The sequence below is a fragment of the Amblyomma maculatum genome, chromosome 9, assembly GCF_055883805.1.
Source record: "Amblyomma maculatum isolate TAMU_Amacu chromosome 9, ASM5588380v1, whole genome shotgun sequence".
In the NCBI taxonomy this organism is placed as follows: domain Eukaryota; kingdom Metazoa; phylum Arthropoda; class Arachnida; order Ixodida; family Ixodidae; genus Amblyomma; species Amblyomma maculatum.
This window is the reverse complement of record NC_139352.1, coordinates 65,690,775-65,717,608: the sequence shown is the minus strand read 5'-3', so window position 1 is coordinate 65,717,608 and position 26,834 is coordinate 65,690,775. Positions and strand designations below refer to the sequence as shown.

The following is a 26,834-nucleotide window of genomic DNA, read 5'->3' as shown; positions in this document are numbered from 1 at the left end:
CGTAAAGCTGTTCTGACGAAGCTGCCAAATTTCGTCTAATGGGGTTAGTGAGTTTTCGCCTTGACATTCGCCCAATAAAAACCCTATCGGGGATGAGAAATTATTATCGGCAGGTACCGACCGAGGAGAACGAATGCCCCTTTAATTTGCAAAGACCTCTGCGCAGCATATCTCCAATATGAGGGCGAAGGAGAGTTATTGACAGCAACCGCTACAAATCCAGCTTAAAAACGCTCTTTTCGTTCTTTGGGTTGATAAAGTTACCTTGGGCTACAACCTTATGCGCCATAAGTGCCAAGAATATCACAGTGCGCCATAAGAAAATTTACCAAGAGTCTTTATTTTGAACTTTTGTATAAAAGCCGCAAATATATTCTAGGCTCCTTCGAACTGCCCGAAACACCTTCGGCAAAATAGAAAAGCCGCACTCTAAACATCCAAACAGGCACAATAAATGAATATAGCGCAACAATTCTCTCGTGCGTTGTATGGACGCCTTGAAACTTTGTTACAGGCTTTTTTCAGAGTTCATAAATTCATGGAATTAGTACTGTTAGTAGGCCCTTAATATATAATTAGGCGCACAACAACTTATAAAAGGTGAATCCCAAGTAGAGTGGTGAACGAGCAATCCACGAAGTGGTCATCCAGCACTCCGCCTGGCCTTTTCTTTTTTTGCGTCGCGAATCTTCAGTGCCATCAGCTGGAGTCTGGAGTACGGATCAGCTCCAATGCATGCGGACTTTACGTCCCGCTGGATATCAAAGACTGCCCAACCGTCGTAGTGAATGTCCATGTAAGTTTCCATCTGCGCAAAGGGAACGGAAAGCTGGAGGCTAATTCCAAGCACATCTAAACGGTTGCGCACAAAAGGCATCTCCTTAGTGCATGCTCCAGCTCTACCAAATGACCACGCTTGCCGGTTTTAGTAGGAGAAGAAAGTTTCGCGTAAATTAGCAGGTCAGCCTGGTGGCTGGTTGACATAAAGGTTACCTTCGACAAGCGTCAAAGTTAAAGAATCCTTTGCAAAGTTTGGTCAGGAAGGGAATGGATTGTTTGAACTGCCTCAGTGGAGAAATATGGAGACCCCAAGCTTATAGCAGAAACAGATGAATGAGCAAAGCAAGGGAGGGTCCATGTTTGAAGTGATGCAGAAGCAATACACCAAACCTTCTTCTGCAGTGAGTCCCGGCTCTCGAAGCTGGTGAAGTGCTTTACGGACTTCGCCTCATACTTTGCCGTCTCGACGATGTTGGCCGCATCGGTAGCGTACACGAGGTGGACCTCCCTTAGGCTGCTGTTGCAAACGCCTTCGATATCGAGAGGCATGCTCATACTGCACGGCTGTCCGGCAGAGTCCGGGCCTACCGCGGAAGGTTCGCCCAAGTAGTCCACAGCGGCTAGCGTGGAGCTGAACATAACCCGTAGGTAGTTAGCTGAGCTCCGTATCGCAGTCCTAGCCTCTAACGCAGTATCCTGCATGGTGACAGTGAAATAATAAATTAGAATGTTTTCGAATCAGTTTACAATTGCCAGCACTATCCACCGACCGACAAAATGACGAAGCAAATACTGACTTAAAACTAAGAGAAAGCCAAGTCATCTGGTATCAGTACACACTTAAACTACAAATGCTGTTACGATTGCAGTGCTTGCTAACCACCTTATAACCGTCGGCTGATTTGCCTTTTTGTTAGGTGTCAACAAAGAGAGGTGTGTTGTTGGTCTTGGTCAGTGATGTATACTTGACGCCCTGAGGTGTGTCAATCTGTCATAAACCTGCAACACTCCCCTTGGTGGAGGACTAAGATATTTTCAAAAAGAATAACGGCATATATACCTTATCTTGAAATTTGCTTTAGTATCTGCATTACTCGCCTTTCTTTTATAAACTCCCGCTTTCAAAGTCGGAAGCGAATCCATCCGAGACGAACATTTTCCGGAGTTAATTTCCCTCATTGCTAAGAGCTACGCGATGCTATTTTGAGGAAACAAGCGGTGAGATGCGGATAATTTTTCGTCTATAAAAACAACTGGGTAAAGGCAATATGTGAGACGTAAAACTTGAGCTATCGCACGTAAACAAAGGTTATTTCTGAATTGCACACCTGACAAGACAAATCACAGTCTCGAAATGAAATGCAACAATTCGGTCCCTATAACTGCACGCTAACCAACAGCAAGAATAGATGCATCGAAACAGGATTGCTGCACAGGCTACCGGCAGTCCCCAAAGGTCTCAGCATTACAGGCAATTCTTAAGTTGGCTGAGAAAATCATTAATTCTGACATGTACACAAAGATTAAACTCATATGCAGGACACTGGGATATGACAGAAACCAAGGAACTCACGAAAGATGGCACAGGATCGGTTGAGTTAAGGTAACTGACAAGTAGTGTCGTGCACTTTTCAGTGAACGGAACGTAGTCGGACAGGTGTGTTTGTATCACAACACTGTCCAGTTCCCTGCAAAGAATGACGAAAAATGCAATCGAAGTCTAATAATTGGAGTCCCAATTAGAAGGGCACTAATTGCAGTGTTAGATGGCAGATAATTGTTTTTGAAGAAATATGTTGGTCTCGAAAGTTGGAAAAATATTCGTATTGTTTCGATATGAGTTGCGAGAAAGTCAGGGCATTCGGTAGCTGCGACCAAATATATATGTCAGTTGGGCAATAAATGCTCCACTAAAAGAGAATAACCGAAGTATCGAAATAGTGCCAATATTCAGTTAATATACTTCCGCACAGAGACGGGAGAATTCGAGGGGAAATGCTAATAGGATTGTGACTGGGCGAGAGGAACAGGGCATGAGCATCAATGTTACATGGCTTCAACGGAATAGTGGAACTAGGAGCTTCCGGTATATGGGTGCCGATATCTTATTCATATCCCATATCGTCAGACATTGATACGGACCGAGAACAAAAGAAAAGAAGATTACAGCGGGCCATAAATTCTTAGCCGGTGCACTCCTGGCTTCCCTGCCGTATCTGAAAACAGCCGCACACAATTTAATACGGCTTTTATCACAGCACGAAATGCGGCCTCTGAAGATACAAATGCGATCCACGCCCTCATTGCGCATTGTCGCATAGAACGCAGTAGCCACAGTAACAACTAGGAAGGCATTACAGAAACTCCTCACGTAATGGTTACGACAGCTTTGACAAAGTCCGTGACGTCTTGCTTGCTGTGAAGACGGACTCCGAGAAAAACCATCGCGCCCGGCTTGCCGTGGACTGTCTTGTTCAGCGTCTGAGATTGGAAAATGCGCCGCGCCAGGCTGTAAATGTTTCGGGCTCGTTAATATGGAAAATACAATGTGAGCCTACGCATAATGCGCAATAAATTTTGAAATAGGATTGCTAGATATTTTTGTGGGCTTTTTACCTTTCCTTAATACGTTAGTTGCATTGGAAGCCGGTATCAGTTGTAATGTCGATGTGTTGACGGGAGTGCTGTGAATTATTTTCATTTAGAGTGCCTGCGTTTATACAAAGCGCGTGAGAAACTAGTCTCCAACTTGAGCAGAATTAATTTTCCGTGAGACGAAGCGTTTCGATGTATATAGAATGAGAGCTTAAGACCAGAATGGCGAGTAGTGTAAAAAATTACGCTGAATTAATGCATAGAAATCTCTATAAATATGAAAGCGAAAGCCTGGTTGTAGCTTCTGCTGACCTGCTGCTTAAGTTTATATTGTACTTTCGGCTGACCTTCTGTTGAGCTTTCTGTTCAACATTCTGCTGATCTGCTGTTATACTTTGTGAGGAACGATCCGCTTAGTGTAATCGGTACCTTCATCTGTCAAAGTGGCGTCTTTTACAGATTTCGCAGCGGCGCCTTTCTTCTACAAATCTGCGTTCCTAGAACGCCTGTGTCGTATTCCGACCACATGTTGATCTCTCCTGGCGGCTGCGCAGCTTCCTCCATAGCAACTTCCTTCCGGCAGAGGCCACGACGAGCGGTATTTCGAGCTGCTCTTGCCTCGACCACCGTGGTGTATTTTCTGCATCGTCCGCGCCTGCGCCTAAGGCCTTATGCGTCATCACCCACAAAAATCCGGAAGCTCTAAGTTTACACGGCGTCTTGTAGAACTGCCTCATCTCACAGTATACATCCCAAACTCACAGCCTAGGAGAAACTAAATGCAGATTTGTGAAATTGAAAAGGCTCAAAACTACCTCGCACTTCGTCAGACACCTCCTCAGACTCCGATTCTTATGCATACCACACGACGCGACCTTGGTACAAAGCTATTTAAGACTTCGGCTTTAAAACAATATTGGCTTCCTGGGGACACTGTTTTTACAGGAGAAGGGAGACAGCAATTTATTCAAAGAAGTACTCGGGTAGAGTACTGACCAAAAGTGATTGATTGTAAAACTACTTTCACTCCTTCGATATCACCACAGTTGCTTTCCTTGTAGGTGGAAGCATGAACGAAAAGAAAAGAAAACCGAGATATTTTTTAGGAGAAAAATGCGAAATTCACAGCTGAAGAATTCGAAACGCTGTATTTTGTTTGTGTAGTTTGTCCATAGAATCAAGCGCACAAACTTCCTGAACATGAATAGCGACATGAATTGTGCGAACAAGAGGCACATTATTTTAATTTGAATTTTATTTCTTAAGCATTCACAGTTTCAATTGCCAAATGACCATTGCACCGTCAAAGACGAGTCGATCACGTGTGAGGCATTCAGAAGGCAATTATGGTAAGCGCTTCGTTCATTCTATTTCCAACAAATTTTTGTGTAAGTTTCGGCAAAATATGAACACGACAAAAATGAATATATGCATAAGATTATACGAGAGGTCCTTTTTTATATAGCACTTAAGACGGAATAGCCTCTGTGACGCTACAGTCATCACCTAGCGGCTGCAACGAAAGTAAAATTTGCAAAAGAAAAAATAAAAAAAAAATCTCGCTGAAACCCTATTGTCACTCTAGGTCTTAGAAAAAGAAATGTGCATCAGAAATTTTGGTTAACATCATGATTCATAGGACACAAAGCAGCATGGAGAAGCAAGCAACCCGTATGCAAATAATGGCATTCTTTTCAAACACGTAATGCAGAAATACGTATAGGCAAGCCGTATATTGCGAACGCAAGATAAACGGTGGTCGCATAGGCTGGATTCACAAGACACACCAAACCATGGTCTCGAGTAAGAACCGCGAATTTTCACAGTAGAGAGTTTTAGCTTACCGTGATCCGCGATCCACTACCAGGATCCGCCACCGCGCGTTCCACTGCGCATGCCCAGATCCCTTGACGCCGATAGATGGCGCCACATACTGGATGTCGGCACAAAGACCTGCCGCGTCGGGACCAATCAGCTTGACCGCCCCGCCCACGCGCGGTAGAGAGCCACGGTGGCGGATAGCGGATCACGGTAAGCTAAATCTCTCTAGTATGACAAGCTCGTGTCCGCGGGACACGCTAATGAACAAAGTACGCCAGCCTTTTGCAAACGGACCTTATTTCATTTGTTGCTTGAGTGCTGTCAAAATGCGTGGGGCCCCTCGTTTCGACGTGACGTCAGAGATTCATCCTCGACGTCAGACACCCTGTGAATACTTACTGATAATAAGATAACAAAATTTAGAAATAGGGCGAACATAGCAGTTGGTGGCTGAAATTCAGGTGATAGTATGAGATTGAGGAAGTATGGGGATATCATTGGGCCGCACGAAGCACAGGACATAACGGACAGTGAAGATATTTGCGAGTCGTTTCGGTTCTCGGAGAGATACCTAGTCTCAGGGTGATTTAAATGCAGTGATAAGAAGAAATCTGGATAGTACCTTCGACTACTGTCAGCGAGAACAGAGTTGGTTTAACGCACTTATCTCCAATTCGCTCTTCCTTCTCCACTGCTGTATCACTTCAGTTCGCAAAGTTTGTAATAAACAATATGAACTAAACAAAACAATTTCAGGGTAAATACTGAGTCGATTCAAGTTCCCCATACAATGAAAACTTGAAGGCAACTGAGCTGAATCCCACTGCTTTCTGGCCAAAAGATCCCTTCCTCTAAATCTCCTTCTAATTAATTCTATATGAAAGAAATAGGATCTCGCCTGAGATGCATTACCCTGTGTTTCAACTCCACGATAACGTGTCCTTAGCAGTTAACTGCATTATTATTACAGGATATTTTGTTGCGCCACAACAAGCGCCATGTATGACACTGCTGTAAGGAGGCGGCCATTCCGTCCTCGACTTCAGCCAGTCCCAGCGCGAACTTTTCGGCATGTCTTCGCTCTTCACCATCTAGACCAGTCAGGTGTTAACATATGCTGCAAGGTCGCTCCTTTCTGCCCCGGAGCTTTTCTAAATAACGTGGTATGAGCGAACATGAGACCTTTACCTTGCTGGTGGCTGGCGTAGTTCTATAAGTAGTGCATGCCTTTTCGTACCAGCGGGTGTCGGTTTCTTATATTAGAGAAGTGTCCGGTTCGCCGACGACGGCTTCCGTTGAGGCAATTTCGTGATCATGGGTAGCGGTACACGGCCGCTTCTCTGTGGAGCTTAGAGACAAGCGAGATGAGCGTATCGTGCTTTTTAAAAATTATTTGTGATTTAACTCTTGTTAACCCTAGTTGAATTGCGATAGCAATGGCGGAAGCTTCTTTTGCCTGCTACATTATCCGCCTATCACGCCCTATCAGTGTAAGGTGCTACATTATTGGGGACACTTAAGCTCATCCTTTAAGAGTATAACGCGAGAGTGTATACGCTGCCAGCCCACATATAAACGAGAAGGGTTCAATGCTGCTGAACCGAATGTGAAGCGAAAGCATTAGCTGCGGGTGACCGAGCGTTCTTCGTCTTCTTCTTCTTTGTCTTCGTTTGTTCGTCTTTTTGTCTTCGTATCATTTTTCGTCTTCTTCTTCGTTATCTTGATCGTCTTCGTCTTCTTAGTCTTCGTCTTTTTCGTCTTTAACCTTCTTCATCTTCTTCGTCTTCGTCTTCTTCGCGGCTGTTAAAGGTCAAATGTGGCCCTTGCTTGGACTACGGGACGGGCCGAAACCTGGCGCAGTATTGCTATCGCAATAATAACGCTCACAACACAGAAACGTCACGGGAAGTACGACCCATCACCAGCGAAGTTCGACCCCAGAAATGTATGCACCGCGCATGCAAAACCACGATGTTTGCATGTCTTTCAGTCCCGTTGCAGATATGTGATAAGGTCTGAATTTCTTAGATACATTCGCACGTCAGAGAACGACAACCTCCAGGTTGTTATATAGCGGATCGACTGCCTCGGAAGGCTGTCCTAGGGTGCATATTGCAACTTCCCCCTACTTAATTAAACCAGCACTCTACCGATATCCCGGAAGAGAATTCCAGTTGAGGCCTCTCAGTAATGATGCTCAGTGCCTTTAGTTGGTGGCGAGAAAAAATGTTTAAGGTAAACTCTGAACAGCACAATAACCGACGGAAAAGTATTTGATATGGGTGGAATGAAGGGCCGAAAGTATTTCGTGATGATTACATTACATTCTACATGCAATTATCTTTTATCCAAGTTCAAAAAAGCTGGGGGGGAGGGGGGGAGGGGAGAGAAATGAGTTTAGCAATTGTACACTCGCACCCTGCAGTGGACAAAACATGACTGACAATGAAGGTGTCACCTCAAAGAGCTTCTTGAAGACGATAGGGCTGTTCTGGGCGTTGCTAGTGTAGTTGAGCACCCCCATCGCCGTCACTCTATTGTTGAGCAGGTCCTGCAGCTGCTTAGTCATACGCGGAACCCGGGCCACTGTGCTGTCAGGCTTGGTGGGGCTTAGCGCTGAGAAAGCGACTCCCGGCACGAAGTTTGGCATCGTCTTTGTGGCCTGTAAACCAAATGCAATATTGTCACCGAATTGTTTAGTTCGCGTTTTATCCATTGTAATCACGCGTAAGGCATTACTGTAGATGGGTCACCACGTGCTGTCCGCCTACGAGTGCTGGATAATTTCTAATCTAATTTCTTTTCTGGCCTGTTTGTTTCGGTTTCAACAGCCGAACGATGGCTTTGACGTCAAAGTCAAATCTAGGTCACATGACTGGTATAGAATACAGGGATATAGTCGTTCCAGTGTCATTTAAATTAACTACAACGTTAGAGTCAGCTTGCCTCAAGAGCAGGAATTAAAACAAGTAAAGAATGAGCGATTGTATCGCTGGTTTTGTCATTCCGTGCGTGACCAGGACTTGATTGTGACGTCAAAGCCATCTCAATTTTAGAAAGAGGAGGATATCGCAGGAGGCCGGCAAGTCCTCACACAAAGAACGCTGAATAAGAAACTCAGTTAATTTGAACACCCACTCACGCTGCCGCCCCTGGTAAGGAGGCGACTCACGATCTAGCCCGAGCTCTCTACTTTCGGGTAGCCGTCGAGCCCCCCAAGCACTGGGCATACGACGAGCGTCTGCAAAATGACGGGGAAATCATCGACAATTATAAATTGGGACGTAGATTGGTACCGCCGCCAGATGTAAGCCTAAATCATAAAGAAGCTGTCGCGTAGAGGCGGTCAAACTAATACAATCATAAACCCGGTCTGTGCACTTCACGCGCTACCAGATCTTAGGGGCAATGATCAGTGCAAACACTGTGGGGCGAGAGGGACTCTGGATCACATAATTTGCAAGTGCCCACAATCACCAGGGATATGATTAACTATCACAAGTAGAGAAGCCTGGGATACCCTGCTGCGAAGCGCGGACACTGCGATCCAGCACCTCACCGTCTATGCAGCGGAAGAGACCGCAACAAGCCAAGGGCTACCTGCCTGCCTGTAATCCGCAGGCGCACGACTCCCCGTCTTCCCCGGCACGCGTGCCAGGGGCGGGGAAGAGGGCGCCCATTTTCGGTGGAAATAAAAGTTGTGCAACCAACCAAGCATCGGCAGCTTAAACCGAAACCGAAGCCGGCGAGAGAAAAATAAAATTGCCGAAATTATTTAGCGGTTGTAGGCGGAAACCGCGAGGTAATCCGTATGCAAGAATGTCTTACCTATTAATATCAAAACGAAAGATGACACTAAACTTTTATGTCTATACTCCTTTAAGCGTAGTGCCAATAACATTTTAGGATATTAGAGCAAAGGGAGGTGGTAAATCCCACATAAGAGCACCCGTTTTCCTTTCTCATGTTCATGCCTGGTTTTCGGCACCACGAATACTCGTTTCAGCTAAGACGACTCAGGATCGCTAAATAAATCAAGTTAAATACATTTCGTGCAAATATTCACTACCGATGCTGCATAACGAAGGCATGTAATAATTTGAGTGACTTTGCTGCTTAACCTTCACAATCTGCGTTTTACTGCAAGTTCTACAGTTAACACCATACGCTTCTCAACCGCCTCTCTAGTGTATTTCATAGGTATGTTTAAAGGGGCTCGAAAGATACTAGCGATACAGTTTCCCTATGCCTAGTATGGGAAAGAATGTCCAGGAAAGATAACCATCCCGCAAGAAGTTTTGAAATGCGGCATTTGGAAGCAGAGTTATTTGTAATAAAAATTTGAATATCTGCGCCTTCGCGGCTTTCCTCCTCCTTTCAACGTTTTAGCACGCGCGAACGCTGGCCCTCCTACACGGGCATCGCCTACTAGCACGTCACAAGTGATGCAATTGCGCTTTTAGATTTTTGCTTAGCGCCGCACGCTGCAACTTCTGTTCTGGCGCGCTTGCTTGCCGGTGCGCCGCCGGGGTTATCTCGTCGTCTGCATCGTCGTCATCGCCCTTCGGCGCAACTGGGAAATTTTGTTGCCACGCTATAGATCCCTGGCGCACCTTCGATTTTGTGTTACGTTGTGTGTGCGACGGGTGCAGGACAGCTCTGGGCTGGACTGCTCACTCGCTGAGTTCGCCAAGGCAGTTGTCGAAGCGTGCAATTTCGGTTTGGCGGGACATGAGCGGGAGGCTGCTACAGTGTGCAGTCCCTGGTTGCGAAGGTATTGCTAGTGACGCCAGAAAAAACATTCTGCATAAAGTGCCTCAAGACGCCAACCTCCGAAAACAGTGGCTACAGCTCATCGGATAGCCATCATCGGTGAAGAAAGCGTTTATCTGCGTTTGTGGACGATATTTCTCTCCTGATGCGTATAATATTTACCCGGATGCGGTTCGTGATTTGGGGATCCCAACAAGACTTTGTCTGCGTGATGGAGCGATACCAACGCTGTTTCTTCCAAGACTGCCGGTAAGTGTAAAATGAAAAGATTGTGGTAATATTAGGTTTAGACGCGTTATCACAGAACAGTGTTGATTTTTTTTTTTTTACTCAGGCTGTCTTGCTCGAGCCTGTGCCGTGCATAAGCGGAATTTGTCATGATCACTGTGAATTACACTGCTCAAAATAGACCAGTGGCGAGCTTACGATGAGATTTTAATAATTTTTACTGTTACCTTTTTACTGTTACTCTCATATAAGCCGTATACTATCCTCGTCGGGGTTCAGCATCGTATTCTTGAACGGCCTGTACTTATGCGGGTCGAGTCCCATATCAGCAATCCCAACAAATATTACCTCGCGAAACCTGTACTTGCCGCGCCTTCCTGCAGGAAGTAATGTAGCCATAACGGGGTGAGATTAAAGGAAAACGGTTTTCTAATAATTCTGCGCCCCGTACCACCGTGCGCAAAAGACGGGAGACCACGGCTTCGGCGGCCGGAACGGCTGCGGGGACGCACCGCGTCGCTGCTATCTCGCGCGGCTCGCTAGCTTCAAGAGTGCCCGGCGTGACGCAAGACTTTCTCTCGCTCTCGGGCTAACGCTTATCATGCCACACTACAAGTTTGTCAGTCATGATAAGCGCCATACCGAGAGCGAGGGAAACTCTTGCGTCACGACGGGTACTCTTGCAGCGAGCGAGCCGCGCAAGATGGCAGCGACGCGGTGCGTCCCTGCAGCCGCTCCGACCGTCGAAGCCGTGGTCTCTCCACTTTCGCGCACGATAGTACATAGGGAACCTGCACTGCATAGGTAGCGCTGCAATTGTCCCGTAGCGGGACTCAAAAATGCTGCTGTTAGCCGCTTGGTTCGCGATAAACGACCGGGCGTGTTCATCACCATTATAGATACGCGTGTGACAGATAACGTCCTCACGCAGGCGCTCTGGATGTAGCCCAGTTATCTGACACACGCCACGCAAAGCTTCGACAGAGCGTGAGATATGATTCCTGTCAGCTCATGCAGGTGGCGTAAAAGCGCCCTAAAAAGCCGCCTCAGACGTATCTGCTCTTCTCGCTAGGATATGTGCTAAGGCGCGGCGATCGATACAGCAAACTTCATTGCTGGTTGCCTGTAACATTGGAACACTGTCACAGTGAATTTTTGAACCTGCAGACGTAACTGAGACGTTAAGAGACCAGTGAAATATGTTTCTCTAGCTATATAAACAAAGCAGCCGTTAAACATAGTCGGATGCGCTTCATGACTGAGGCTTTCGTGAAGTTTGGGACCTGCATAATTCTGTTCGGGATGGGTGTAACATTTCTGTGACCTTCAGGAAAAAGCGTTTTTGTTATTATCTACAAGGAAATCTGGCGGCGCTTCACTTTATTCACTGCGTACGGGAGCAGTACGCAGGAGCTTCTAAGATAGAGCTTCGCATTTGGGTTCGTACTATTCGTCAAAAAAAATGGTTTCTGCCGGAACAATACCACCCTTCCCAAGCCAGTCTTCTTGAGTAAAATGTTCTGAAGCGAAACAGAACAGAGTAGTGACGAAATTTAAGCTGAGAACACACGCCGGCATCGCGGTGCTTCTCTATAGGCTCCAAAAGAAAATGTGTGTTTTGGCCCAATACTATACAGGTACGCCTATACGAAACCTCATCTTCACGGCATTTGCGCGACATATTCATTGCTCTTTGAGAATTCGCGTATCAAGTGGCGCCACCTTATCCTCGCAGGTAACAATGTGAAAATATACACCTTGAGGCGCGACTCCTTAGTTCCTTGGTTTGCTATATACGACACTCCGTCTCCAACAAGTGCGCCGCCGTTTCGTCAAAACATCACGAGCATAAATAAACAGATCTCATTTGCCCTGAGTTGCAACACGCAACTATGCACAAAGTATACTATGAAATGTTGCTGATGTTTCCGGTGAGGATTGTAAATGTTTTTGTTTTATAGTGCAGACGGGCATTCCTTGCCAACATTTGCCCTCAAAATTAGTATCGCGGTTTTCAGCAGATTACCCACGATTGTTCTCGTAGAACGATTAGTCGCAAATTAGGTCAAAGTTTTTTATGAAAAACAAGATGTCTTAGTTCATAGTTCTTTACATCTACGCTTTTACAGTTACGCTTTGTCTACGGGTAGCACGAGGCTTACTTAGCTGGCGAGCGTTGCGACATCCGCCCTTTACATAGGCGAGATGCCCGTCGAGGAGCCCTAAATATACCGGCGTTTTTCTCAAAGTTTCTCAAAAGCTTTATTTCTCGCTTAAAACGAACCTTGAGGGTGAGGTGAAGTAGAATTCGGAATAGGAACGCGCTTTTAAATTCGGTTCTAAAGTATACTGTGCGGCTAGCTAGATGGGTTGTGCTGTACTGTGCGGGTACTTGGTTTGTACTGACCTGATCAAAAAACAGGCTCCAAGCTCGGGGTCCCCCAGGAGCTACGAATGCGTTCTTCGTGGCTACTAAGTCCGGGTAGACAATGACGTCACAGTAGAAATTCCAGGACTGGTGCAAAGCCACGACGCTGTGACCCAGGACGCAAAACAATTTCGCGTCTAAGGGGCTCAGCGTAGTTGTGGTCGTTGTGGTAGTCGTTGTAGTGGTCGTTTGAGGGGTTGTCGTGGTGACCGCGGTTGTCACATTTGTGGTCTTTTTTGATATCGGAGGCGTTGTCGAAGAGCCTTGCGGTGTCACTGCCTCCGTGGTGAGAGCTTTGGTGCTTTTTGCTGCAACAAATCGAGTTCGATCCATGCTTGCCACAGCAGGTATTGTGTTCATTGGTTTTATCTTTTGCTGACATGTTCATCGCTTTTTCAATATAGGTAAGTCAGCACTTTCACAAATGCTCATTCACAAAATGAGAGAATGGGCATATCTAAGCGCGAGACAGCGAAAGACGACAATGAGAACGTTGCTTGAATGCGGTGTACGACGCGATGTGTGCACTTAGTGGCAAGCTCGAAAGTTACCCAGCAGGGCGGATATGACGTATCCTGCACTTATTTCACCTTCTGTAGCCTATCCCCTTATTTTGAGCTTCGGATCAAGTTCTGTGGAAGTCGCGTACTGTGATCAGTTTGGAACGAAGTGCTAACTTAACGCGAACGCGTTAGAGCACCCACTCTCCGAAAACACGGAGGTCGCAAAGCATTTGCCTCATCGATGCAACTAGTGATGACGTCACAAGTAATGAAATTATTCAATCACTTTTCTAAAGTGCTTTCTAGTAAAAAAAAACATCTTGCTCAAGTGGGAGTAAAACCTCTGCCATTTCGGATGAAAAAGAGGCACGCTTCTCTGCACCGCTAGGCAGCGTTGATTTAGTGCGATATAAGGTTCAGCTGTTAGTTCTTTATTTTTACCAGGGGGGTTCGCCTTGCGGATTCTGCTGGCCTGTTCTCCATCATAGTGATACTTAAATTTTATATAGGGTGCGCAAGTCAGACGTATATCCTATACCTGACTCTTCTACATCCTTATGCACATAATCACACAAATTGGCCACTCCTCCTGTTACTGTATGACGTCCAGATCTGAGTCGTGATAGAATGTTAAAGCAGGGTGCAAAACAGCCTTCTTTCATGACGGCTTTTCATGCTGATACTTTAGAAGGCTAATCGACAGCTCTGTACCTTACAGCAGACAGCAACAAGGCATTAGATAACAGAAAATGCTCAATTGAAATCCAGCCCGCTAATTTACGCTGGTAAATAACAATGCTACTAAATTATACTACTTCTATCTATTAGCAACCAAACATGCTTAGCAAATTACGCTATTAATTAGATAACAAAAAATACTCAATTGAAATCCAGCCCGCTAATTTACGCTGGTAAATAACAATACTACTAAATTATACTACTTCTAGCTATTAGCAACCAAACATGCTTAGCAAATTATGCTATTAAGACAGTTATACTTAACAAAAATGCCTAATCTATATACGACAATGTTATTCCACAAGTTGCTAAGGATACTTAAGTGTCCCTTAATAACCCTAACCTGACGACCGACAGTCATGCTTATTGTCTTCGGAGGATATATTTTGAATGTGAGCCTAGAGGTGGCATACGACACACCTCAAACTTCAAGAAAAAAACATATTCAGTACGGCGGACGCGTTTTCTCACGTTAGTGAGCACGTGGACGAAAATATAGCCCGAAAATGCATGCCTACGACGCTGCTGCTGATGCAGCTAAGGCCTAATGCGGTAACCCAGCTGGCGTAGAACCACCTTTACAGGATGTGAGGTCGCCAAAAACTGGGCTTGGTACGTGAGGGGTGCCGTGAGGTTTAAGGGGCTTCTCCCCAGCGAACACCCTTAAAAGGCACCGGGCGCAAGACCGGTGGATATTTGTACCCATTTTCGCGTGTGTGTATCCCGCGACAGGTTTGCAATGAACCACTTCACGTATCCAAAATAGGTACCCTAACCACAAGGTCGCGGTTTCGGTCCTCAGTAATGATCTAAATATTATTGGAAAATAATTTACCACTTGCACATCCAACAGTATTTCTTGCTGGGCTAGTTGGTCTGACATTGCGTTTAACCAAAGGAAAAAACAGCGCTAAATATTACACAAAACACACAGAAAGACGAACGGGACAGGCGCTGCCCCGTTCGTCTTTCTGTGTGTTCTGTCTAACATTTAGCGCTGTGTTTTTTCTTTGGTTAAACATTTGCACATACTTCAGTTTTAATTCATTTGGGGACCCTTCGCCTAAATTTCAGAGGGTTCACTTGAGTTGAGGGTCGCTCTCTTTGAATTAGCTATCGTAACAAATATTTTCATGCGAAATTATTAGCACAAACGGAACCACCTATATTGAAGCATGGTATGCACATGACTATTCGAAGGAGACTTTCTGACAGCATTGACTTGTAGCATTTGACTTGCGCAGAATTCCTTGCATTGAACTTGTTAGTTGACCGAAGAATGAAGTTGTTGGTTAAAATTAGAAGTCAATGTAGAACCTGCATTGGGCGGATGTGAAAGTATTAGCGCTGCAGCGACGATATTATAATTTTTACTTCCTTACTTTGTAAAATGATTATTTTTACTTCTTGTTTACCAGTATAATTAATAATCTACATCATTATTTGTTGTTGTTGTTATATTATTATTATTACCTATTATCATCATCATTATTATCATCATTTTTACACAGCCTACTAATGCTTTCGCAAATGTTTGACAGGAAGGAAAGTCGTGGTATGCGTCACACTTTGTGGACATCTGCACCACGCCTAAAAAAAAGTCATACTTCTACACAGAGCTCACCCTCGTTGCCTCACATTCTGCTTGCACTTCTTGCAGCCCCATTTTGGCCTCACCATCATAGCCTATTAAGAATTTCTCCTTAAAACATATAGTTCTAAGGAACGAGATTCTACGGGTAGCCTAAAAAAAAAACGCGACATTAGCTCTGACCACGTACCAGGGTGGATAGACAGTATTTCTTCACCTCCTTTGCTGTCCCGAAACTTCTTACCTGTGCGTGAAAAGATGGCGATGGCATATGTTTCAGACACTCGCAATACCTCGCCACCATCATGGGCTTGCGACTGTGGCGTTGGAACTGCGCAATCAGCCCACTTTGTTGTCTGTCACCTGTAAGGCCATTACACCTAGTGGCACGGGCAGAGGCACATTATTTTTTGATTTTTTGGGGGTAGCCTCACCATAATATATGTCTGTCACCCATGGACAGAGGCATATTATTTTATATTTTTGGTAGCCTCACAGTAATATATGTCTGTCACCCATGCCTGCTCCCTTCTGGCAGATACGACACATTGATGTTTCGTTTTGCAAAGACTACACTTGGTTTCAGCTTGCAGTATTTCTAGCGCATCGAAATATTTTTCGTCTTTCATTCTACTGGCATACGCTGCTCTATTTTAACGGCACGTACCTGGATTCATATCCACTCAAATAACCTATCCTAATGAACAGACCCGAGCTCCGAAATCCTCCGAGAGAAAAGACAGCAATGGATAGTTATACGACCCATACTTTAAACAAAAAAGACACGCCTTCTTTACAATCTTTACAAGCCTATATAAATATTTGTGATACACGGTAGAAAAACCCTAAACTTTATTCCGACGTTACAGCCGGGGTCCGGCTTTTGTCAAGGAATGTCACATTGCTTGACAAAGGCCGGACCCCGGCCGCAAAAGTCGCATTAGAGTTTACCGTTTTTCTACTGTGTGTCATCTCCTTTACGTTTATGCCCTTCCGGACCCCTTCAAGCTGCAACCCCCTCCCGATATATATATATATATATATCGATATATATATATATATCGATATATATATATATATATATATATATATATATATATATATATATATATATATATATATATATATATATAATATATATTGCAGAAATTGCATAGAGCATTTTAAGACGGCTTCTGATGATGGGCACACGCATAGCGGTGTTTACTAGCGCGTCTCACTGCTGATCATGGACTCCTAACCTCCTTTCGATTTTTTTTTCTCCGTGCGAAAATGTCATTGAGGCGATGAACACATTTTCTTCTCCTACACACTGTTACTTTTGCTGCTAAGCTAAAGACTACCATTCCAAATTTTTCGAAGCATCATACTTGTCCCTTCTTCAACAGCTGACGGTTTTCACAGATTAACTACTTGGTTTCGGTGCCGGTCTCTCACTCTCACCTTTCTTGGTCGTTACAAAGCTGTAGCCACGGGCGGGAGTCCCCGGATGGAGGCCTGCACAGTGCAAAACAGCAACAGAGCATAAAGGCTTTCTCAGTTTCAAGATGATGAAAGAGGGTAGAATGCATTTATGCGCCACTGGCGCACGTTTGCTTGCAAACCCGAGCGTTCGCCAGCAAAATAAAGAAAACAGCCGACAAACCAAATTATGGCATCAATCAACCTTCAGCCAGTGTGCTAGTGAATGCAAGATATTGCTTGTAGTTTCTTTATTAAAGTGCCACGCTCATTAAAGGCTTTCTCAGTAGAAAAAAGCTCGATAATAATGTTGTGCTTAAATAGATGAGGGTGTTTTTCTCCTTAGACATGATGGGATCAGCTCGAGGGAATAACTTCTGTGTGTGCTATATGCTCGATAAAAGTGTTTACTTGATTGATTTTGATTTACTTAAATCAAAGCGCCTGTCAACTCTTTGGATAACCTACATGGGTACAAAGGTTATTTATGTTATATTCATAGCCTCACCAGTAGGAGGATAATCACCATTAGAAAAGAGCCGTGGTTATGTACTCTCTCCCACCTGACACCTACCACGATTCGCACACCGAAGAAACACCTATTATGGCTGACCAGCGACTAAATGGACAGCCGTAAATCCGATATTTCCTCTTCCACGGAAGAAGTGGGTGAGCAGACATGAATAAATCGTAACACTTGCTGAATAGTGTAAATGCAGCATTCTATCCCGAAGTGAGACACCTGCTGGATGTCTGATATGAAAGAAGCATGCAAAAAGGAGTGTAAATCAATATGAAAGAAGAGCAGTCAAAGAAAGTACAATTCGCTTTGGCAAATATAATTCATAATTATGATTTCGCGCGCGGTTCGAACGATAACGCTTCTACACACGCAGCAAAAGTACATTGGTCACGCATACATTTTGGCCAGAATCACAGTCTTCACTTGCAATTTCTTTCCTAAATTTAAATTTTGCGTTTCACTTTTTAAACAGTGGCTGGAGAGTGCAAAACTGCTAAGGCCCATTTCCGTTAGACCGAACGTGACTAATTATTTTCCTACTCTCTCGTAATATTCATCTCGTGCTTTCCTGAAATACGGAGGATAGTGCCCCTAAACAAGACAAATGGGACCTTGTGTGTAAGAATATCGACCAAACACACATATTTTGTATTGGAATAAAGTAAAACTTCGGGCTCTAGCAACAGTAGCAGAGTCAAAATAAAACACGCCCGCTATATGCGCGTGGCACCTCTGTAGGTACACCGCTATCGAGGCATAGCCATATTTGTGCCACAGCTGTAACGGAGTGTCAGCAGCCCTGCTCTAATCTCAAGGGCATATCTCCACGGAGGAAGAAATTAATTCGTCTGGGCAGATGACATTCATCCGCTATCCTGGCCGAGCTTGCTCCTGTTTTGTGGCCCTGTGCGTATTTTGTCCAGACCTTGTCCCGTGACATCTGGTGGATGTGCCGGGTGATGTCCTCTGGCTGTGATTTAGACGCGAATCTAGAATGACGTATGGGTGCTGAGTAAGGTATGGCTAGAATAGTGTCGAGTACTTCGGTTGAAGCGGTGTGAGTGCCTGCTGCCTCTCTTCATGAATTAAATATGAAAGTGATAAAATATATCCAGTGGTGCTGTCGAAGTCATTTTGAAGCTTATCGCGTACGATGATCCGTATATTTTCCCGGAGCAAGGCATGTATACAAGCATGAACAACAGCGACAGCCATTGGAATGGCCGGGCGCTCGTACTCTTGCATGAAATCTGGAGCGTCTTCACTGCGATCGTGGGCTCGAACACAAAGTTCGCTATCATTTTGTAGTCTTCGCACTAAGCCAATGAATATCTGTTCTTTAATACCCGTCTTTAGATTAGGGTATTGTTTCTCCTCGGGCATGTTGGAATCAGCCCGACGGAATAATTTTGTCATGTTAACGATGTAAACGAGGACGCTCTTGGTAGAAAGTTGATCGATTGCCTCTATGAGCGGCTCAGCTTATTCACTTGAGAGGATGGTGATGAAAGCTTGCAGGAACTGGCCTTTCAAGAAACACAACTTTGTTATTGTGTTATCGTAATTTTGAAACCAGATGTGAGCAGCACTCTCTAGCAAAAGGAAAAAAAAACATGCTGCAGCTCGTGGTCGTCGGCTAGAAAGTGTACTGGGCTACGCACTGAAATGTCTCTATCCAGTTCTTCGGGTCTTCTCCTTGGCAGCATTGAAAAGTCAGCAGCTACCGCGGCTAATACAACACGAATGCTGGCGAAGAGGTAACAGCCTAAATGATTACACCCCGCCGGGGTGGCGCAGTGGTTACGGCGCTCGACTACTGTTCCCAAGGACGCGGGATCGAATCCCGGCCTCGGCGGCAGCTTTTCGATGGAGGCGAAAAGCAAGGCGCCCGTGTGCTGTGCGATGTCAGTGCACGTTAAAGAACCCCAGGTGGTCGAAATTTCCGGAGTCCTCCACTACGGCGTCTCTCATAGCCTGAGTCGCTTTGGGACGTTAAACCCCACAAACCAACCAACCAACCAACCAAGCCTAAATGATTATGGGTGTTTTAGTGCTAATCGAAGATGCGGATGGGGCTGGAGTAGATGGCGATGTTTTTACAGCACGGGGAAATTGTACAAGCACGACCCCCCCCCCCCCTCTCCTTCCTATCACCTGCTCCATTCGTCACGGACGCATTCTGGGCAAAACTCGCAGAGGACCACAGAGTGGCGACGGGCTTGAGGAGGCCAACGAACATCAGCTTCCTAGACGAAGTACTTCAATTTCTTCCCTCGAGGAGACACCAGCACAAGATTAGCGAACAGCGAAGGCAGAAAATGCAGCGTATATGCCTGACTGTAAACAGTCCTTCGCCATGCCTCCTTTTCACTTTTCGAGGCAGAAACGATCGAAGGCTCTTTGATGAGAGACTACAGCTCCAGTGCCAACGAAATGTGAGAAGAGCTATAAATTCCATCTGCGAAACAGCCGATTATTATGCATGGAGGCCAAGAGCACTCACCGAAGATTTCGCTTCCAAAGACAGTGAAGAGGAAGATCATAAGCACCAGGCAGCAAGGCGTCAGCAGAAATACCATTGTTATCGAGGTGCCCGCCCTGGAGGGTGAAAAGAGACCGCACGTCTAGAACGCCTTGTATCGACGACCTTAGCGCTATCACGTTTAGGTGGTTTCGGTTAACAGTCTGTGCCTGAAAATAATTGAATTGGTCGTAGTAGTCACCGCATAAAACTCTCACCGTTTCTATCAGAAGGTGTAAACATAACGTCTCACCGGCATAGAGCATGAATTAATTCGTACGGGAGGCCCTGAACACGTTACTGGTGCTTTGAGTTACTCTGAGCGCGAATGCATACAAGGGCCGCGAGGCTGCTAACTCTGGAAATACATTTCAGGCAATTCGGCCAACAGCAACACCAGGAATGCTGACTTAGCAGCTGCGAACAAAGAAGCATTATCTTGGAGAACATTTTTCTAGCGCCCGAACCAAGTCATCACTTTAAACAAGCTCTCATTCATGCACTATACTTACCGGTGCCGCTTTGCTACAAAACAAAAAAAAAAACGAAAAGTATGAAGTATGATCAGAAGCAAGCAGGTATTGTGATTCGCCGGACATGTCGACTTATCATTTCGGAGAGAAAAATAAAAATTCTAGTGATATTTAAGGCTGTGATTTAAGGCAATGCTACTGTGATTTTCAAAATGTTCTTTAAGTTAATGTGAATAAATTACCTCAAGCATACGTGTATTTTCAAGGCTATCCTGACGATGTGCACATGATTACATCAGTATGGGCCTATTGAGCGCCTCTATTTGACATAAGGTAAGATGGAGTCCAAAGTCAGACTCCGCCCGCACCACTAATGTATCGCGGGGCTCTATTTGACAGTGCAAACTAGGCAACCCCAAAACTTTGTGTGGCACTTAGGACCACTAAAGTGCGATAAGGCGAAAGCCTTTGTTTGAAACTTCGCTAATTCCTGGTTTTACTGCATCTGCTTCTATAGACTGTGTGGTGCCGCGTTCGAGGAAGCGCCAAATGAACACCACAAGGTTTAACGGGAATGCAGTGGTCTTGACATTCTGATTTTGATATCATCCTCCCATGTGAAAGGAGAGGCCCGAGTTGGCAGCGCCTGCCAAACAATAGTGCCCTGTGATTGGTCGAGACCTCTATGACGTCATCTCCACCTCAGCCAGTCAGAGCACCGCAAAAGCGTGACACTTTTGCTGACGACAACAATGAGCCGTTAAAGGCTTTCGCCTTAAAATGACCATCGAAAGCTCTCTCCTATCTTACTTTCATTCTCTACCCTATCGTCAAGCCCTCGCGCCTGCCTTTACGCTGGTGGGGGTGGAGGGGGATGTAACAACTGAATCGTTCTGCACGATCTAAAAGTATTATGTATATTTTCATGGCTTACACAAGGGTGTAATCGAGGGAAGCAATGTCTGAAACGTTTATTTTTATTTGAGAAGCTTCCATAGAATGTTGATGTTAATACTTTCTCGTGCCTGCAAATCGCTTAAGAAATTTTCTGCATGAATCCTAACTACCTTTAAGCCATAGTTATCCAGACACTGTCACAAACATGCCATCTACTGTATCTCTGAAATAAAATAAATTAATCAATCAAGCTTGAACGCAAGCAGCATCAGAGATCATTAACTAAAACCACGCCATCTGAGAAGCGCCACATAGCCACTAAACAGTAAAAATTGTTTCTATTGCGAAGCATGCTATGAGCCTAGCATTGAAATGTAGGAGGCGCTTAAATGCGTGGCCACATAATTGCTTTATTTTCATTATCGAAATGCCGGCCAACGATGCCGAATAAAATGTATTTTGCTACCTTCGAACAATAAGGTACTCAAAGGGCTGTGAAAACCAACTTTACCGAGTTCTTGGACTTAATCATTAAAGGCAGCTTAATTCATAATGTGCAACTAATGGAGAGATGTTTATGAAAATATTGGCACAGCACTTATATATTTAGCTAAATGTGACGATTTTGTGGAAAAACCTCTACATAAAACCTTACAAAAATTCATTGCAGAATTTTTAAACTAATAGCTGACCACAAAAACTTGACAATATTCTGCCGTTAGGCTTACCTCTTACATATAATCACCTTCTAGCCTACCGTCTGCAGCTCTTGCCGCTAGCTCTTACGCCATAGGTTGGCAAGTATAGTTTCATAGGCCGCTTCTAAAGCTGACAGCAATAACATTACTACTTCTGGGAACAGTAGTAAAAGTATTACCATTTTTACTTAGTGCATCGCAGGCGATACGCGTGGTACTAATAAGCCGAAAAGTGTCGTTGCCTTCACCCTTCTCCCCTTTTCCCCTTTTACTTCTAAATCTGCTCTGCTTTTTATTACCGTCCCCATAGGGGAAGCTCTAACAAAGCAAAGCTTCGACGTCATACAATGCCAATCCTAACTTCAATACAAGATCGAAGATGGCGCCGCCCAACTGAGAATGCTAGTGTTGCTCTAGAATATTTAGGAACACTGTGGAATTCGACAGAATATGTATAGGCCAGTTGGGTCGACATTATGCTAACGGAAATGTTGGTATTATGTTGAGTAGCAGCCGTCCTTTCCTCGCCTTTTTTTGTCCTGTTATTTTGATTCGTTTCTGTGAAAAACTGTGGAACACCTTCCTTATATGGCACGCCGTCCCGATCTGAGCCAGGCGGCGTTCTAAGCAGATATAATGGCAATGCTGGTTCTTGCGCCGTCAAGTGGACACGGTGGTATAGTGCAGCCCGGTACACTGTCTCTATGGTAACTACAACAGTTCGAGGACAGGAGCTTATAGTCGCACTTGTATGGTGCACCTTCCAGCTTTCTGTCATGTAAACAATATAGACTACTTAGCTGTGGCAAAATGAGACTCACAGAGACTGACGAAGACGACAATTCCCAACAGCATAAACACGATCAGAGCCCAGAATGCGATCGTCAGGGTAAGAAATGTCCCGGCGCTCTTGTCGCTGAAAGCACGGGCAAGAGGGTGCAATTTAAAGTGCATAATACAGGCGGAAGTGAGGTGCATGATAAAGACAATCGTTAAAAGTCCAAAACTTATCAAAAACTCAGTCAAGTACCCTGTTCGAGGCGTTACTAATCCAGCCCGGTCAAAGAGGAGCAGCATGTATCGATTCCCTGTTCAGACTGCAAGCACGCGAGTTATTTTGGGCAGGCGCCAACGAAATGTGTTTGACCTTGAGTGGGGTGTCCCAACCCATTAACGTCATTACGTTGGGTAACGATCGCACTACGTTCGCGACTGATCCCTATAGGGATAAAGGAAGCAAGGTCTAGCGCCATTTTTCGTTATTTTCACTGACTACCAATTCAGCCTCGTGGGCTTCTTTTCTTTAATTAGCCGATATGCTCTGCCGGAATAAGCTGAAGCTGTTTCTAATACGAGGAGCCGAGGAGCGCGCTTTCACCCAAGAATTTAAACTGGCATTTAGCTTTTAAAAGGTAAAATAAAATTGCCCTTCAGTGAAAAGTGATCCCACTGTTGCATGACAATACAAATAACTTTAATATGCCCCAAGATCTAAGCCATCATAAGCAAGACACAACGAGCAAGAAGGCTGAACTATTCAAAACATTGCATTATCACAAGCCGCCAGTACCTTGTTGTAACCGGATATATCTCAAAGCTATCGGTTTATTAGAGATCAATTTTCTTTAACGCAAGCATTTTCACTTAGGTAATCACAACGCTCTGCCGCAACCGTATATGCGTTTTTTTGTCGCATAGCTACATAGAGCAGTAATGTTCAGATCGGGTAATTTTCTCTTTCCAAAATATTTGAAGTGTGGAATTTAGAAAAACTTTTTGGAAGTTTTTTAGCAAACGTTAGGAACCAAGTTTTATGTTGTTGTTTTTTTCCTAGCTTGCCCGCTATTTAAGCTGGCTCTAGAAAAAATGGCCAGGAATCCAGTTTTTTGAAAAGAAAAATGTGAACTCTCACGCTCCGGCAATGAAACATCACTCCGCAAAGTCAGCTGTCCTCCATGCTATCACAAAATTATCTCATTCCACTGTTATGAATGCAAGTAATTTCTGACTAAGTCGCTTCCAAAACTAACCGAAGGAAACTGTGAACAACCGGTACTTTGTCATTATTGCAGGATGTAATAGTCTTGTGATATCTGTTATTGTGAAACGTAAACTCAGACATAGCTTGAGTGACAGTTTTCTTTATTGCTTGTCCGAGATGACCGAAGAAACACAAATAAGGAAGCACGAACTCTGAGCATAACAAGCAACACACTGGGCTTAATATGTTGGTGCTGCCGTTGGTCTGTGACAGATGTCTTAGTGAAGGGTGTCTACAAACTGATTTCGGCCATTTAAAGATATCTAACGTCATGCGGCAATAATGCGATGAAAATGCAAGAATTATTAATACGGCCGAATAAGCATAAAGAAAAATTTAACCCACACTAAATTCAATATGGAGGGATAGAACTTTCCTCCATATAGCTCATTCAGAAACAACACTACAATTCAGCTGGCAAGAAGTTTTATAGTTACCTCTGGTCCTCCGCCGCCACCGCCTCTAGATTGCAAAAGAAAGATAGACGTGAACACAACCTTTTGTTTTCTTCACAACAATTATACAAACTAGAGAAAAACCCAGACATTTTTCACATCCCAGAGAAGTTAGCATGCTGTCTTCAGTAAGAGCACTGCCGTGGTAGCAGGAGGTGGAGTCAGCTGCTCTTTGTTTATTTTACTAATGCTATCAAAGTAAGACTCATTCTGTCTATCAAAGCCTTCATCTGTGCTCCATTTTTCATTTTTCCCATAGGCAAAATTTCTTGTCTGCTTCAAAAAAAAAAAAAAGAAAAAATGAAGGAGAAACCACTGTCTAGGTGGGGTCCTACGCCAGAAGGCTGAACTGAAATCCTCACGAATCAGTCACAGTAGCCGCTCCAAAAGTCACTACGAAGGAAGCCATACATAATCTATAAAAGTTCTACATAGCTCATTGCTTGTTTCACACATGGCTAGCGCACCATCGCGAAAACGAATTAGTTTATCATGCCGTACTGGCTGCCATTTTGATATATTAAAAATTATAGAACGTAGAACAAAATTATAGAGCCTTGAACATTATAGAACATTGCAGAACCTGCAGTGGGCCAATGCGAAGCGTTGGTGCTGCAGTTGTGACACTAGACTCGTCATCATCCTTCATTTTTCATTTCTTTGTTTGATTTATTCGTCATTTTTCATTTTTATTTATCATTTGCACTTCTTTTTTTTATGCCAATCATCCAACACATTCTGACGTCATTACGATAGACGATGATATTAGGGACAGATTTGACTGAATGCGGCGTATGTGGTAGTGAAAGGTAGGCTTTGATGGTTCTTAAGATTTTAATCTGACGAAGCCAGCCCTTGACAGGTTTATTATATCAATGTGTTTCGAGCGTATTGTGCGTTTTTTTTTGGTAAATTGCGATTTTTGTGCCTTGTATTGCTTTGCCAAATTCAGGCAATAAAATAAAGGGCGGACAAGATTTTTCTATCTATTATTGAATTCATAAATACACCCTGAGGCGACAACTGTTCAAAACCACTGGTAACAGGCCCTGTACACGCTACTCTAAAATATACTGCTGGCACTGCCCAATTCGTGCACCCCTGAGTATAGAGGCATCAACGCACTCGGCTTCTTTCAATAACTGAGATGTTTAAATACTCATAGCAAATCAACGTTGCAATTCGTGAAGGAGTTATTAGGTGCTTAATTTTGGCAGTAAATCTGTGCGGATGAAACGGTATAAATTGGTCCGATTTTCCCTATCAAAAATATGCATCCAAATTTTAACACTTATCCGTGACCTGAACGTGCACAGTAGCGGGAAACATAAATTTTCGTATTCACTTACTGGCTTACAATTTTCTCATTGTTTTAAAACGCCGCAGTACTGTGGTTCTTACCCAGTAGAGGTTCCTTCGTCGTTGGTTTGTATTCTGCATAGAATAATAGAAATTTACGAATGAGAGAATTTCGACTGGTGATAAAAGTAAAATGCAAGAAAACAGCAATATAAACATTACTGAGAGGGGTTAATGGCATGTAATGTATTGACATTCATTTCATTACCATGACAACCATTGAGAGCAATTATACGTCGGCAGAAGGCTATACAGCTTTCCTAGAAACTGCGCTGTTAAAAAGAAAACATTTCCTGCTCAGGGGTTCAAACCCGGCAATCCGCCTGTCTCGACAAGTCTCTATAAAAGCTGAGATAACTGAGACCTCTCGCAAGCAGGTGTTTGGGCGAGTGCGAATCGATCAACAGTTAAAACAAAGGCACGATCAATAAGAACAGCACAGAAAAAAAAAAAATGCGCAACGAGCACGAGTTTCAAATATTTCATGTCCGCTCTGAGTACTCCAACGGAAAAACCTTTTCTCTCGACAAGGGGCACAGATTTGAACACCAAGAGTAAATATCCACCTTCTAAAGGTTTCAATACCTTTTTTACTACAAATATATTAGTTATTTTAATGCATAAACAAAACTCCCACAGGGGACTAGCTGACGTTAGCGTCGTGCTGAAGAGCTCTCGTATATCGGTAAATAACAAAGGCATTAGACGCGGCAGTATATCAAACATCATTCTGCGTTTAATTCCTTTGTGTTGCGACCCTACATCCGCATCTTGAAATGTCCACTGTATCTCAGACATCATCACCTTTACTATTTAAGTCTCGCGAACGAAGAAAGAGTATGTGGTAGTATCCAGCAGCTTTCGAGAACGACGCGAATGCCTTCACAACACGCAGCTGCACCATCAGCAACAATCACACCATACATCAAAACTGAACTTTCGATACTAT

At 44.2% G+C, this 26,834-nt stretch overlaps 2 protein-coding genes and 1 long non-coding RNA gene across 3 annotated transcripts in view; 1 reads left to right on the top strand and 2 right to left on the bottom strand.

Moving 5' to 3' along the window:
• Positions 1 to 336: 336 nt before the first annotated feature.
• Positions 337 to 16,134, bottom strand: LOC146179264 (uncharacterized). Its single transcript, XM_084580163.1, has 8 exons — positions 16,125 to 16,134; positions 15,648 to 15,788; positions 12,605 to 12,933; positions 7,655 to 7,858; positions 3,152 to 3,261; positions 2,354 to 2,468; positions 1,171 to 1,476; positions 337 to 808 (listed from the first exon to the last, which is right to left on the bottom strand). Exons 1-8 carry the CDS (start codon positions 16,132 to 16,134, stop codon positions 644 to 646), a joined length of 1,380 nt encoding a protein of 459 aa, XP_084436289.1. The 3' UTR covers positions 337 to 643.
• LOC146179262 (uncharacterized) overlaps positions 9,938 to 26,834 on the top strand; it is a 57,992-nt gene continuing 41,095 nt past the window's right edge. Inside the window, exon 1 of the mRNA XM_084578935.1 lies at positions 9,938 to 10,218. Within this exon, the coding sequence (XP_084435061.1) occupies positions 10,115 to 10,218 (104 nt within the window). The 5' untranslated portion in view covers positions 9,938 to 10,114. The remainder of the gene's footprint in view (positions 10,219 to 26,834) is intronic.
• LOC146179263 (uncharacterized) lies at positions 16,898 to 22,936 on the bottom strand. The gene is made up of 3 exons (XR_014700914.1): positions 22,852 to 22,936; positions 19,945 to 20,039; positions 16,898 to 16,954 (listed from the first exon to the last, which is right to left on the bottom strand). It is a non-coding gene; the product is annotated as an uncharacterized LOC146179263 (long non-coding RNA).

Coding starts and splice junctions, on each gene's coding strand:
- LOC146179264 (XM_084580163.1), bottom strand. Junction 7,859..12,604: donor GGAGCCTGTTTTTTGATCAG/GTCAGTACAAAC, acceptor TTTGGTTTACAG/GCCACAAAGACGATGCCAAA. Junction 809..1,170: donor GGGACTCACTGCAGAAGAAG/GTTTGGTGTATT, acceptor CCCTTTGCGCAG/ATGGAAACTTACATGGACAT.